At 44.1% G+C, this 15742-nt stretch overlaps 1 protein-coding gene across 6 annotated transcripts in view; it reads left to right on the top strand.

The window, feature by feature from the left end:
- The first annotated feature begins 1374 nt into the window (after positions 1-1374).
- LOC128405953 (zinc finger protein 711-like) overlaps positions 1375-15742 on the top strand; it is a 57653-nt gene continuing 43285 nt past the window's right edge. For 2 of the 6 annotated variants that reach the window (XM_053373004.1, XM_053373005.1), the window contains exons 1-3: positions 1375-1686; positions 10393-10494; positions 14597-15121. In XM_053373004.1, the coding sequence (XP_053228979.1) occupies positions 10410-10494; positions 14597-15121 (610 nt within the window). In that variant the 5' untranslated portion in view covers positions 1375-1686; positions 10393-10409. Of the gene's footprint in view, positions 1687-10392; positions 10495-14596; positions 15122-15742 lie in introns of those variants that run through there. The other 4 variants (XM_053373010.1, XM_053373011.1, XM_053373006.1 and 1 more) reach the window with 3 other exon arrangements.

The following is a 15742-nucleotide window of genomic DNA, read 5'->3' on the forward strand; positions in this document are numbered from 1 at the left end:
ATAAAAAATTTAAATATAAAAAAAAGAAGTAGATATGGAGGATGATGACGACAGCATTCATATCCAGCAGAGGAGCCAGAAAATAGTCAACTGCCTCCCCGAATCTTACACTACTTTTCCTGCAACTGGTAAAGTGACAAGGGACCTACGTTTGCAAACTGTTAATCCATGCTACATTGATCACAATCCTGCCTTCGCCCCAAGGAAGTTTTATATCCTTGGCTAAACTCTGTCCTGGAGAGAATGCATATTCAAGACACACAAAGAATGGAGGAAGTACCTTGAGTATTCTTTGCTGCTTTTCATGCAAAAATTGAACCTGGTATAGGGAAACTAAAATGTAATGCAGCATTGCTTCCACTTTTAAATGACAAACTTGCAACACCAGCAATGGTACGTCATGTTATGGATATCATAATAATGGCAAAAGCTAAATTAAATGGAAATCAAATGCCTGTATATGCAATTGGAAAGGAACTGCAGTGGAAGTTTCCTGACAAGTATAGTGAGGATCACATTATATTCATGAAGTGTGGCCTTCATAGTGAAATGATGGTCATTAACTTACTTGGCAAGTGGTTAACTTGCAGTGGATTAACTTAATTAGTAACAACAATTGGAAATAACTGGTATTGTCAGTTCTGGTGTTGCAGAATCCTGCCTCACATTGTCATATGTGAAAAGATATTGATATGCTCATCAAGTTACTTTAACTGCATTACACTGTCTACAGGTACAAGCATTCCACAAAGCATGTGAAACAGATTCCACCATCAGTGACGTAAACATTGAACTATGGATTACGTGGAAAACATCTGAATGTCCTCAGTTCCAATACTGGAACACAATTATTGAACCCAAGTCCCTGCTAGTACAACTTACATTAAGTATTCACACATCTAACTTTAAAATGTTTGTGGATACTTTGACTCAGTTATGCTCTGAGTCCCATAAAAGGGGAGTTGGGCTGTTAAAGGCACCCCCCCCCATTTTCTGGTAATACACTTTTCTGGTAACAATACCTGTTAACTTCTCATTTTTAATAAAGGGTTCAAAACTAAAATTCATTTTATTTCCCTAAAAAATAAAACAAAAACCACCTATCTTCTTCATGCTTCTGGAGTTTTGTCAAGAGCAGATTCTGCCTTCCTACCTTCGGACTGACAATGGCGTGATAAAATGAAACGCAAAATCAAGCACTCAATGCATTTGGTTGTCGGTCTCCTTCGTCTCCCATTTTCCTCCACTGCAGTAAATGAAGGAGCCTTCAGCTTGCTTTTCTGCTCCAGCTCCCTTTCTCTCCCCACTAATGGCACGAAGGCATGGGCACAGCTAACTTCATTAACTTTGCTACGCGTGCTCAGAACACTGTCGGGAAGCGGGCGGGGCAAGTGAAAGAAGAACGGTGCGCACAAGAGGTTGATGCCCGCTCCTTTGTGACGTTTGTTTTAGCAAAGACTGGTCGCTAGACTATTGGGGGGAGGGGGAGAAGAAGGGATAAAGGGCGGGGGGGGATGTGCGTGTGGGTTTGCGAGTGAGCAGGCCGCTCGCTCTCTCGCTCACCTGCAATTTCCTAAGCTTAGCCTGTGATTAGTGCAGGCCTCGGACCTGGCGAACCCCGGAAAGCGGCAGTCAAGTCCTCTTTTCTCCACTCCTCCAGCTCGAGCAGGAGCACGCCAAGCGAAGGTGAGGAGTGGCTGGGGGGTGCTCAATCGCGGAAAGGGGATTGTTGAAAATTTTAATTAAATTTTTTTTAAAGGGCGGATGTGTGGGAGAGGTGCCAGGCTGCTTAGGCCCCAGAACAGGCCCCAACGCCTACCAACACTCACGTAGCACACCACTTTTTAAAATTTACTCCCCGCTTCACATGTAAACCCGCTCGGGCTTTACAACCAGAGGGGCGCGAGTGTGCGTTCGGCTTCTACTCCGCCGCGCGGTTCGACCTAGCACTGTAGCTGTCCCCGAGAGGCGGCCAGAAAATGGCGGCAAACAAAATGGCGGCTGTCAGAATCAGCGGCAGAGATAACAGAGCAGCACAGCTTACAGAGGCCTTTTTCTTCCTCTGCCTTATTCAACTTTTAGAAAACACACACCTCCCCCCGAAGTCTTCTAATAGCCAGTGGTTGTAGCGCCAGACAAACCTCGCTTCTGCGCCTTATAGTACTGTGGGATGTTAAAGACAAAACGGAAAGGGTGCAGGGGAAGAAGGAAGCGCCGGCGGTGCGGCTGTCAGGGGAGTTGTCGGCTGAAAACTCCTTCCTCTTTCCCCCGACAGCCCACAGCTGGGAGCCTTCGTCGTCATGTCTTATCTCAGATCCCGCGCGAGGCATCGCTGGCTCTTTGCCTTCCTCGGCCGTGCAACACTAGCTCTGGGAAGGATGGGTACAACCCCACCCCCTTTTGCCCTACCCGCGCTCTAAAGAGACGCTTTATTGTTTGCCCGTCACGGGCGCTGATTGGAAGCGAGGGGAAGAGGAGCGTTTTGTGTGTGTATATAGGCATGCGGGTCTCCGCCTCATTCAAGCGCAAGGTTCCCCATCCCCTTTATTGAGTAGCCGCCACCTTGGAAGCCTTTGGAAAAAAGAATTTACGTTTTGAGCCACACGACTTGGTTTGGGAGAGCTCTTTCCATCCAGAAACAGTCTGACCCCTTCTGTGTGTTTACATTTAAGTTTTGTTGGGACTTGCCCATGTGCTTTTAAGTTTGCAGTGGTTTGCTGCCTTTACTTGCACATGTTTACCAAAAAAACCCCAGCTTAGTCTTTCATCTTCTTTAATATTAAATGCATCTACTGCATAAACTTTAATAATATAGATTACAGCCTACTTCATGAGGACTTGGGGCACATACAACCTGTATTTTCAAAATTCAACTTTTGTTTATTGGCCCACATGCAAACCACCACCACCTCTAAGCACCACCTCAACTGCCTCTCCCGATGCAGGTGGAACAGAGAGAGAGCTGGGTGACATCTGCATATTGATGAAACTTCATTCCAAAGCTCCTAATGACAGTTCCCACAGGCTTCAGAGCATGAGGGACAAGATGGAGTCCTGTGGGACACCACAGAGCAACACCCATGGTGCTGAACAGTAGCCTCCCATTACTATTTTCTGAAAATGGCCCTGTAAGTAGAATTGGAACCACTGAAGCACAGTTCCTCTGAGCCTCTCCAGAAGGATACTGTGGCCAGCAGTATCAAAATCTGCTGAGAGATCAAGGAGAATGAGTGGGGTGGCACACCCTGCATCTCTCTCCAGATAAATGTCATAACTCAGTGTTATCAAGGCAGTTTGTGCCATGAACAGTCGTAAAGCCAGAGTGGAATGGAGCCAAGTAAATACAGTTTGCACACACTGGGCAATTGAGCACTGCATTTGCAGAAGAGTGAAAAAAATTTTTTATTTTAATTCTGGGGAACTTAAAAGTGAGTTAAAATGCCTATCCAAGAGACTTAAGAAATTCATGTGTTTGATGTCATTAAGAAAGTGCTAAGTTTTTTAAAAACAAAACCCCAAAATTGTAATGTGTTGTCTACTACAGCAGCAAAGGATTTTGACAAAATATAAAATGAGTCGGTACAATGCATAAACTGAATTAATGTAGTATTATGGTACGTACTGATATGTAATGGATTTTCATAATCTATTAAGTTCTAAACATCCTGCAATTGGAAATGGATATTCAGAAGTGAATCACAGCTATTTCAAAATAATAATTTACAGGAACGTTTACAGGAACCTGAGGTGGTCTTTTGTTACCTGGTGGTAGATTATTGCTCCAGCCTTTTCTTGTCACGGTAGTCTTATACACCTGTTACACCACTTTTTACTATTCACACTAAATGTGTAAAAACAACAACAGAAATCCTTAGCTGTCAAAAATTGTGATTATAAAATTTAAATGAACCTATGGTATGGTGTTCTTCACAGAAGGCTTTTTGTTCCAGTACAGTCTTCATGAATGGAAAGAAGGGAAGCCATTTTCGCCATTTTCGCTTCCTCTTGCAGCCCTTCTTCCCCCTCCCACACTGTTCCAAAGGCTCATCTAACCTTCTGGAGTAGAATTGTGTGGAAGTTGAGGAGACTGCAGAGGGAAGGGTAGTTGGCAAAAATTGCTTTCCACCATTTTCTGTTCATGAAAGCCTCCAGTGGCTTGAAAAGCCTTCAGTGAGTGGTGGAACACATTTGGATGCAACTCACTTAGTATTTCTACCTGGTAGGGCTGGGCGATATCTGGTTTTCAACATCACAATATATCACCAGCTAAATATTACGATATCTTGATATATCAAGCGCTATATATCTGCAGCGGCAGAGGGCCTTGCTCAAACTCCCTGTGGCAGCAGAGGGTCCCAATGTAACTCCTCACAGCGGCAGAGGGTGTGCTGCACTTCCCTGCAGCAGCAAAGGGTCTTGATGTGCCTCTCCACAGTGGTGGAGGGTTCACCGCGCTTCCCTGCAGCAGCAGAGGGCTTTTCTGCGCCTCCCTGTGCCGGCTGAGGGTCTCACCCAGTGTTTGAAACTCCCATTGTTCTAGGTGCATTTTGCGACAGGGAATTTCATTAGGGTGAGCAATTTCTGAGCTCTGGGTGCAGTACTGCACCTAAGATTTCAGATACAACTGCACGGTGGAAGGAAAGGAGGAACTGGAGAAGAGACCCTCTTAAGAATATTAGGGGTGTGGGCTAAACCATGTGAAAAATGAACATAAAATTTTAGCTGCAGTTCATTCATTTTCAGCTTTGTATTCTTCTTGTTAAAAAAAAGTGTGCCTGGACATTCCATTGTTATGCTCATAACCTAGGTTGAAGGTGCCATTTAGCTCCTAGCTTTCATATCTCAGTTTCTAACACTGGTCCCACCATACCTCCCCAAAGTGGTGGAGGGTGTGCCATGCTTCCCCCCAGCAACAGAGGGCCTTGCCACACCTCCCCTTGGCAGCAGAGAGTCAGGCTATACCCCCTTGCAGTAGGCAGGGGGTGCACCACGCTTCCCTGCAGCAGCTGAGGCCCTTGAGGCTCCCTGCAGCGGAGGAGGGCCTGAACATGTAAGGAAGTAGTTGATTCAATAAAAATATTAAATAAACTTCCATATAATATACCGTATTGGCCCGAATATAAGCCACACTTTCCCCCCAAATTCCAATTGTGAAAAGTTAAAAAGTGTGGCTTATATTTGCGACCTTACGGTATCGCTGCTGAAACAGCTGCTCACGAGGGCCATCGGGGGTGCAGGACAACTGCGCCCATCCCATCTGCGTCTCCCAAGCCTCCCCCGAGCCACTGTAAGGAAAGGGGAAGGGGGGAGGCTGCAGCAAAGTGGCACTGCTCCCCGCCCCCCGGAATCAGCCCATGGGGCAATGGCACACAGCCCGCCCACCTCTGCCAAGTTTCCCCAGAGCTGCCATAAGGAAAGGTGAAGGGGAAAGAAGCCCGGGGGCATGGGGCAACGGCGCACAGCCTGCCTGCCGCTCCCAAGCCTCCCTTGGGGAGGTAGTGCCACAAGGTGGTAGTGTTGGGAGGTGGGCACACTGTGTGCTCGGAGCCGATCGTTGGCTGCCCCCCATTCAGGGCAGTAGTGCTAGGAGGCAGACACGCAGCACGCTCGGAACCAGACGCCAGCTTGGGGAGTGGGGTGCCCATCGCCCCCCCATCCCCTGTTCAGTACAGTAATGCCGGGAGGCGGGCCACACCCACAAATAAGCCTTGAATTTTAAAGGTGCGGCTTATTTGTGCGTGCGTCTTATATTCCAGACAATACAGTGGTACCTCGGGTTACATACACTTCAGGTTACATATGCTTCAGGTTACAGACTCCGCTAACCCAGAAATATTACCTCGGGTTAAGATCTTTGCTTCAAGATAAGAACAGAAATCGTGCAGCAGCGGCAGCAGGAGGCCCCATTAGCTAAAGTGGTGCTTCAGGTTAAGAACAGACCTCCAGAACGAATTAAGTTCTTAACCCGAGGTACCACTGTATGAAGTTGCATCTGCTTCCCCACTCAGAGGTCTGAGTGGAATCCGCATGCATAAGCCTTACTGAGATCAACTAAACTTCTACTTTCCTGGGAGTAAGCCTCATTGAATCCAGTAGTGCTTGCTTGTGAGTAGACACACATTTGCTTGCACTGCCTACGGAAAAACATCCTCCCCATCATTCTCACATAGTACCCAACCTCCCATTTCAGCATAAGTGTCAGGCTGCCAGGCAAGGCTTACCTTCCCCCTCTCTGTAGATAACAGCATGAAACGAAAGCAGTCTTTTGCAGCAACAGAGAGAGAGGGAGAGGGGGGCTCCCACCATTCTTCCTCAGAGCAATACCCTTCAGTCTGGTTCCTCACATCATCCCTCCCTCTAAGATTCTCCTCCTCCCACCCCTCTTGTTTGGGTTTCTGGGGGTGTCTCGCATGAAACGTTTTTTGCAAATCAGGTGCATGCACATGCTCTGCATATTCCCATGAGTGCTTGGCTGGTCCATAACCCTTCCACCCAATCAAGTACTGTAATTCTTTACGTTGCTATCGAGAGTCCAAAATCTGCTCAACTTCATAATCTTCTTCTACACTTCCACTACAATGGGAGGGGGAGGAGTTTCCCTAGATGTCTGATACGGATGCACCAGCACCACTGGGGATAACATTGACCTGTGGAACATGGGGTGAATCTTCATAGATGAAGGTATTTGGAGTCTGAAAGTCACAGGCTTAATTTGGCCTGTCACCTCAAACGGACCCACTCTCTGATGATGTAATTTCTTACATCTGCCTCTTTGCGGTAGATCATGTGTTGACAACCATACCTGATTCCCAACTTTTATCTCCCTACCCGGTTGGCGGTGAGCATTTGCTGCCTTCTTATAAGCCTCTTTAGCATAGTTCCACCGTTCCTCCAGTAATTCCTGAATGGCTGCCAACTCCTCTAAAAATTCTTCCGTGGCAGGTACTGACAAGGTGTCGGTTGGGGACGGGGACGGGAACGCACGAGGGTGGTAACCGTAATTTGCAAAGAATGGGGTTTGTTTTGTTGAAACATGCAGGGCGTTATTATATGCGAACTCCGCTAGAGGAAGCTTGGTTACCCAATTGTCCTGCTGGTAATTAACATAGCAATGTAGGTATTGCTGCAACGTTGTGTTCCTTCTCTCTGACTCTCCGTTCGTTTCTGGATGCCTGGCCGAGGAAAGGCTTATTTCCACTTTGAGCAACTGCATGAGTTTTTTCCAGAACTGTGAGGTAAATTGGGTTCTGTGATCTGAAATCACTTGACGGGGAAGTCCATGCAACTTGAACACGTGATCTACAAACAACTGTGCTGTTTTGGGGGCTGTTGGAAGTCTTTTATGAGGCACGAAGTGGGCCATTTTTTTGGGGGGGGGAATCCACCATCACCCAAATTTCTGTCTGTTGCTACAACCTTGGTAGATAAGTTATAAAATCCATAGCAATGGTTTCCCAAGGCTCTTGAGTGGTAGGTAGCAGTTGTAGTAAGCCCGGTGGGGCTTCCTTGGGTCTCTTTGCCTGTTGACACGTTTTACAAGCTTGCACATAATCCTTTACATCTTCTCTTACCCTTGGTCACCAAAACTGTCTCGTCACATGGTATAATGTTTTGTACTGACCAAAGGGACCTGCTGTAGGGTTGTCATGACATTGACGCAGAACGGTGGCTCTAAGGTCCCCTGCTGGAATGTAGAGAGTCTCACCCTTGTACAAAAGTCCTTCTTTTTCTGAAAAACCTGGTGTCAAGATATGCCTATATACCAAGACTGATTCTTCTTCCTGGTATTCAGGTTTCCTTGAAAGGGCGTCTGCCCCTTGTTTCTGGCTCCCGGCCACATACTTGACTCTGAAGTCAAACCTATCAAAAAAACTGCCCATCAAATTTGCCTCAGATTCAACTGTTTCACCGCCTGCCAACATTCCAAATTCCAATGGTTCATGTGCACTTCTACCTGGTGCAGAGCTCCCTCCAGGAAATGTCTCCACACTTCAAAGGCTTCCTTGATTGCCAAAAGTTCCTTCTCCCAAATTGTGTAGTTCTTCTCAGAAAGGTTCAGCTTTCTCAAGTGGAACACGCATGGCCGAAGGTTGCCCTCTATGTCCTCTTGTAGCAGCAGCACCGCTACTGCCCTATCTGAAGCGTCCATCTCCACTATTAGTGGTTGATGAGGGTCTGCATGTGCCAGATACATCTCTGAAGAGAACATGGTTTTTAAACATTGGAATGCCCGTAGCGCATCATTTGTCCACCGGAAGGTTTTTTTTTGCCCCTGAGGCAATCAGTGAACGGTGCAGTCAGTCTTGAATAGGCAGGCACAAACCTACAATAATAGTTGGCGAACCCCAAGAATCTTTGTAAGTCCTTTCTTTTGGGTTCCTGCCACGACATCAAGCAATATATACATTTCAAAGGGCTAGACTGATTATAAACAATGAACTGTCAGAACCCTTTGACATTTCTAAAGGGACAAGGCAGGGCTGCCCACTGACTCCCCTTCTGTTCATAACAGTGTTGGAAACACATTTAAAAGCAATTAGGGACGACCCAAAAATAGAAGGGAATAAAATCTGAAAAAGATCCTATAAGGTCAAGGCTTTTGCAGATGACCTGATAATTACAACAAAAAACCCATTAGAAAGTATTTTAAAACTGTTGGAGAAAATGAACGAATTCGGCCAATTATCCAGTTTCAAAATCAACAAAGAAAAAACAAAACTTATGGTGAAAAATTTGGACGCACAAGAAAAAGTAGAGTTGGAAAAAGAGACAGGATTAAAAGTTATGAACAAAGCCAGATACCTAGGAGTTTGGATTACTATGAAAAACATCAATCTTTATAAGGATTATTATATAAAGGCCTGGAATGGTATATAAAAAAGAGCTAGAGAGCTGGAATAGATTAAAACTGTCGTTATGGGGGAGAATCTCTACAATTAAAATGGTAGTCCTTCCGAAAATGTTGTTCCTTTTTCAAACCATTCCAGTTATTAATGGACTTAACTGTTTCAAAGAATGGCACAGGTGTTTGGTTTTTATCTTTATCTTACATTTGGCAAGGTAAGAAACCCAGAATAAATGTAAATTATGAACAGGTTTAAAAGAAAGAGGTGGCTTCGCTTTGCCAGACCTTAGGTTGTACTACGAAGCAGCATGTTTTGTATGGTTAAAGCAGGCATGTCCAAAGTCTGTTTTGGGAGCCTAATCCGGCCCGCCAGTCGGTTTAATCCAGCCCATGTGGCAGTTTATTTCCTAGTGTAAAATCCTAAAAAAACCTTCAACAACTTCAATCCTAAAAAAGCTCAACATCCTTGGGGTAAAATCAGGAAAAAAAGCTCAACAACTTCAATCCTGGAAAAAAAAAAGGTCAACAACTTTGGTTGGCCCTCACGGCCAAGATTGGATGATCTTAAAGAATACTAATTTACTGGATATAGAAGGATGGGACAATAAAGTAGGATGGAGGTGAGGAAAGAAAGAAGAGCTTTCCAGTTCTTTGTTTATCAGGCTGTGCATAATTAGCTGAGCTCTAAGTGGAAAGATACCAGTGAAGCTGAAAAAGTTTGCTGGTTTGTCTAAGGAGTAATCATCATTTCTTATTGGTGAGGAGGGAAAGAGGAAACAAAGTTGGAGACACAGTGCCTGCAATATCTGTAAAGTATCTTCAGCTGAGCCCTGAGAAGCTGTTAAGTCTCCACCTTTTGTTCACCAGCATATTGCCTTGTTGAAGCACTTACCATGATGTTATTTCAATACCATATTCAATGATACGGCAATTTATTGGCTCCTGTAGCCAATCCGAATCCGCACCTTGGAAGTCTAACGGACTTCTGGAATGGATTCCATTCAGCTTCCATGGTATGACTCTATAAATAACATTGTGTTAGGCTGCAATCTGAAATAGATTTGCTAAGGCATTTGCCTCCCTGAACATAGTGGGACTTATTTATCAGTAGACATGCTTAGAATACCACTATAAATTGAAGTGTTACTCATTTATAAATGTTTGTAGGTTGGTTACGCTATTATTTGCAAATCCTGTCATCCAAATAGCAACTGAGTCTACTTTCTTATTCCTCAGCTGGTCTGCTGGTAGGTACATAGGAAGCCACCTTATACTGAGTCAGACCATTGTTCCTTCTAGCCAGATATTGTCTACACTGACTGGTAGCAGCTCTCCAGGATTTCAAACAGGGTTCTCTCTCTGCTCTACTAGAAGATGCTGGGGGTGGATGCTGATATTTGCGCTTGTTGTGAAATCTAGTAATAAGATAACTTTACATGTGCTTGCTAAAGAGGCTTGCATTGAATTCTGTATTAAGTGCTAAAGCATCATTCTAAGACATTTATCTTAGTACAAGTAGTAATTTCTATATACTTTTCTTTTCACAGTTTGTGAATGAGCATAGATGATTATGGATCCAGGTGGTGGAAGTCTTGGGTTGCAGACAGAGGAATGCAAAATGCCTCACACCATGATTATGCAGGATTTTGGTAAAACGACCTTTCATTTTTAACTCATGCTTGTTAATCTTTTGCAGTGTATAATGAATAAATAACCTGTGGCATAGGTGCCAAACATGACACAGGAAGTAGGCATTTCTGGCACTACTAAGCAGGAGCCTGAGGACGTAAAGGCCTGGCTGTAGCACAGGGGTTGGCTGGCATTCTTGACAACCTGTTCTATGTTGCACTGCTGCCAACTTGCTGCCTTAGTAGACCAGAGGCTTGAGGGATGTGTATGGATTGTAACACACACTAGAGTGGTGCTATCTTTACTTTGAGCTTGCCAAAAGGATGCCCAAACAATTATTGTTTATAATACTACTGTATTTATTTTTTGAAATAATGTAAGCTTCAGTATTGGATGGCAATTGAGAGTTAATTTTTTGTTTTAATTAATCATATTCTGTATACTAGGAGAGCAATCCTATAGTAAGTTCCACTGGGATGAGCAGTTTAGGATCCAGCTGATTTTCATCCGAGTCAGGAGGCTCTGAACACAGCCAGAGATATTATTGTATCTCTCCCAGCTCAGCCAGAACCTAGCTGACTGAGCTGAGCTCAGCGGATCTTAAGATTATTTATTTACTTAGTTACCAACCTTCTTCAAAAGATCTCAGGGTGGTTCATAAGATAAAAATACAAGATAAAAGCATAAATAGTTAAAACCAAACAACAAACAACAGCCCCCCCTCCCACAAACACATTTAAAATGCTGTGCAAAAGGGTATGACGGAGACAGGCTCAGTGAGCTCTGTGTGTGTGTGTGTGTGTACTTAGAATGGACCAGATATGGCTATCAAAAAACTGCCAGCCTAACCTATCCTCTCCTTCAGAAGACAATAACATGAGCTACCTATGGGGATCTTTTGAAGCTTAGTAGCTCAGCTATCATAACTTCTTAAAACTATAATTAAATGTATTGGAAGGTAGAGTAGTTTACCAGACTGTATTTGTGGTAAAAAATTACGTCTACACCACTTTGTTTGTTACCCAGGTGAGGGACCACCTTTTAAATAAAACATGGAACCAAGGAAATTAATTTAAGTCCAGCATCCAGGAGGAACCCAGCTTTTATTATAGCTATTGCAATAGGGCAGAGCTCAACTTAACATAGTGGTTTTATCCAGTTAAGAAAAAGGTGTGCTACGAGGAGCATCAGAACAAGAGTTTTATAGACACAGCACACAGAGTCATAAAACATCAAAATATAACATTGTTAAATTTTCTACATGCATCAAGAAAGGTTACAGGTCACGAGATGGTAAATACACAATACAAATGCAGCTGAAATTGCAGCTTACACTGGCTTCTTCAGTCTCACTATTCAACCCCTTCATGGCAAGCGTCTTTAGTACTTAGTAGAGGAGCCTTTTGCTGCTACAGCCTACTGCAAACTAGATGCATTGCCAGACAACAGCTTCTGGCAGCGTTCCTGAGCTTCTGCGCATGTGCGAGTGCTGAAACCCAGAAGTAACCTGTTCCGGTACTTTTGGGTTCGGCGCAGTGCGCAACCCAAAAACATACAACCTAAAGCGTCTGTAACCCGAGGTATGACTGCAATGTTCTTGGGTTTGTGTGCTGCAACCACCTTCTTCAAATCCACCTGAGATTTTCTATGGGGTTCAGGTCAGGTGACACTGATGGCCACTGTAGAAGCTTCCAGGACTACTTCTGCAACCAAACCTTGGTGAAACTTGAGGTATGCTTGGGACCATTGCCCTGTTGGAAGGTCCAGTGACACCCAAACTTCACCTTCCTCACAGACAGCATGACGTTTCCTCCTAGGATTTCCCAATACTTCAATGAATCCATCCTGCCTTCCACACATTGCAAACTGCAAGTGGCAGAGGATGCAAAGCAGCCCCAGAGCATCACCGAGCCTCCACCATGCTTCACTGTAGGCAGAGTGTTCTTTTCAGCGTGTGCTTCATTCATCTTCCTCCAGACATAGCGCTGATCCATGGGGCCAAAAAGTTCCAATTTTGTTTCATCGCTCCACAGAACAGAATCCCAAAACTACTGTGGCTTATTTATGATTTTGAGCTTATTGGAGCTAACTTTTCTTGAGCTTTTGGGTCAGCAGTGGTGTACGCCTTGGAGTTCTGGCACAGAAATGTTGGGAAAATGCCCTGGGGTGCCCCTGCAGCCCCCAAACTCTGAGCATCCTCGGGTAATTATTCTGATATAAAAAAAGAAATGGATCCAGAAAATCAGTTTTTTCCAAAAGCATCTGGATCTGGTCTGCGACCACTCAATCCAGAACCTTGTCCAGGACAGGGAGATTAGCAAGTGGCTGGTAGTTAGGTTTTCCAAATCCAGGGGAGGTTTCATAAGGAGTGGTTTTACCACTTCCTCCTACAAACAGGCAGGGACCACCCCCTCTCTTAAAGAGGCATTGATCACTGGATACATCAGTCTCCAAGAGTGGACCTTCCTAATAGATCCCCCGCCTCTGTGGGGGGGGGGGAGGTGCTAACTGTTGGGAAAACGCCCTGGAGTGCCCCTGCAGCCCCCAAACTCTGAGCGTCCTCTGGTACGTGCAGCTCTGGAAAAGGCATTCACCTTCTTCAGTGAGCTTCAGCTACATATATCAACTGATATATGCACACTAATCTTCTGGCATAACACAGCAAGAAGAACGAGACATTGTAGAGCTAATCTGCGTATTTATTTACACACTACATACAGACAAAGGAATTATTGCATCCTTTCTCTCCAGCTCTGAGAGAACAGACAGGTCAAAAGCAAAAGTTCAGTGTAAGAGTACACATAGCGGAAGACATAAGACTGTCTTCCGTTCTCACACTCTTCCCAGACAGGCATGTGAATTATACCAATCACATCTGCAGCATCGGAGGCATGAAATACTAACAAGAAATATGCGCCTTACTGTGCTCACTGAAACATCACTGCCTGCTACCACCAAGTCTTGCTGCAGCTCTTTAGCAGTCACTCAAGTGTTTTTCCCAGCCTGTCTTCTCAGAAATGTGGTTTCTGCTGCAGTTTGCTTCCTTTTTCTGCCCCATCCAGGTAGTGTAACCACCGTAACTTTGAACTTGGAAACTCTGCTTCCAATGGTGTCTTTAGGAACATTCAGTGCCTTCGCTGTGTTCTTGTATGCTGCTCCTTGTTTGTGATGGGTGATGTTCTCTTCTCTTACCTTCTTGAACCATTCTCTTGACTTAGCCATGTATCTAACATGCATCCAAATTTGACACTCCTCAACCCCCTAGCCAGCTCAGGTATTTCATGTGTTGCAGCTCAAGTACACCTGGTGCAACTAATGAAGCCCTTGATTCATTGCATCAGGTGTGCTTGAGACAACACCTGTTGTATTTGTGTTGTTGTGAGGGATTCTATTCAGGGGGTTGAATAATAGCAAGACTAGAGAAGCCAGTATAAGTTGCAATTTCAGCTGCATTTCGGGAAACCACTTGAAGCATCTGTTGTGTGGAGCTATTTCAATTGCTTTTGTTTGATTCGCTCACTGCAAACAGCTGGAAGTCTGTAAATTTTGATGATAAACATGATTTGCCATGGGGGTTGAATTGCAACTGTATGTATACTGCCATCTGCTCCCCCGCAATTACCTTTGGGTGTTCCAAGTGCCCAGACCATTTGGGCCTCAAATGTTACATTTCTATCACCGTTACCCTGGCAACTAGGCCTTTGGCAGGGCTGTTGACATTCCTTTCTCTATCTCACTTTCCTTGCCTCACCTATCTCCCAGGAAGCTTCAAGGATATGTTTGGATTTACACTCCAATGTTAATTAGAACAACATCCTTAATGATCGTTTGTGCCACTTTCAGGGTTAGGTGGGGTTTCTTGTTTATGGCCTCAAGAGCACAGGGGTTATAAAACGTTATAAAATGTAGGTGCACAGGAGTCATATATAAAAACTATTCAGTGATGTGTTCTATCTTTCTGAACTTTAAATGTCATTAATATTTGAAACAATTAAATCAAAATATACACCCTGGGTCTCTAATTCTTATGTCATATTCGTAGGATGTATTTCTTAGATGCTAATTGTTATGCTACAGCAATGCAACTATTAATGCTTTATCTCATTCACAATTGTTTCATAGTGGCTGGAATGACTGGTACTGCTCACATTGATGGAGATCATATTGTTGTGTCAGTTCCTGAAGCTGTACTAGTTTCCAATTTTGTCACAGATGGGATCACCCTTGATCATGGCTTAGCCACTGAAGTTGTCCAAGGACCTGATATCATAACCGAAACTGATGTTACAGAAGGGGTGATAGTTCCTGAATCTGTATTGGAAGCTGATGTATCTATTGAAGAAGCAGTAGATACCCGTGATCATGTTTTGACTTCAGATATAGTAGCAGAAACGGTTGGCGTTCCTGATGAGGTTTTTGTGGCTGATCTTGTTACGAGTCCTGATGGACATTTGGAACATGTGGTACAAGATTCTGTGTCAGGATCTGACTCTCCCACAATGGTTTCAGAAGAGGTTCTTGTAACCAATTCAGATACAGAAACTGTGATTCAAACATCTGGCACTATTCCTGGTTCTACAGTTACTATAAAGACTGAAGATGAGGATGATGGCAAGAGCACATCAGAAGACTACTTAATGATATCTTGTAAGTTAAGTAAAGGTTTATACAACATTTGACTATTCAGACTAGAAATGATCCAATGATGAGAGGCTATGAAATATAATTGGTTGTGAGTATGATGTATTTTCCCAGTAAAATTTTGGCAGAAATAGTGTTATGCCAGTCGAATAGTCAATACAGCTTAAATGTGGTTTGTAGTAAGTAAGTTAGTGTACATAAATCCACTCATATCCCCTCACTTATGGAAGACTGTTGGATCTAGCACAGGCTTCCATGGCCCAGAATGGAAGTGAAGCGATTTCTGCAAATTCTCCTTTCTCACACACACTACATACTTCACTATTCCAAAGGGTTCCCCAAATCTTTTGAGCTGATTTTGGAGGGCTTGTAGGAGATTGCAGAGGAAAGAGTTGAGTTGGCTTCCTTCTGTCTTGGGAGACAATGGAGGAGTCTGAAAAAAATGACACTACCCTACTTTCACAGTTAGAGGTCCATGGGAATGATGCATCAGTCTAGAGTATATACATTCTGGAACCCATGGGAGCAGGACTTAATGGAAAACGTTATGAAAGAATCTCAAGAACACATATGACATAGCAGATTTGATTATTCTTTGAGCTCTTTAGCACACATTTCCAAATGGAG

Source organism: Podarcis raffonei, chromosome W, assembly GCF_027172205.1.
Source record: "Podarcis raffonei isolate rPodRaf1 chromosome W, rPodRaf1.pri, whole genome shotgun sequence".
Lineage (NCBI taxonomy): Eukaryota > Metazoa > Chordata > Lepidosauria > Squamata > Lacertidae > Podarcis > Podarcis raffonei.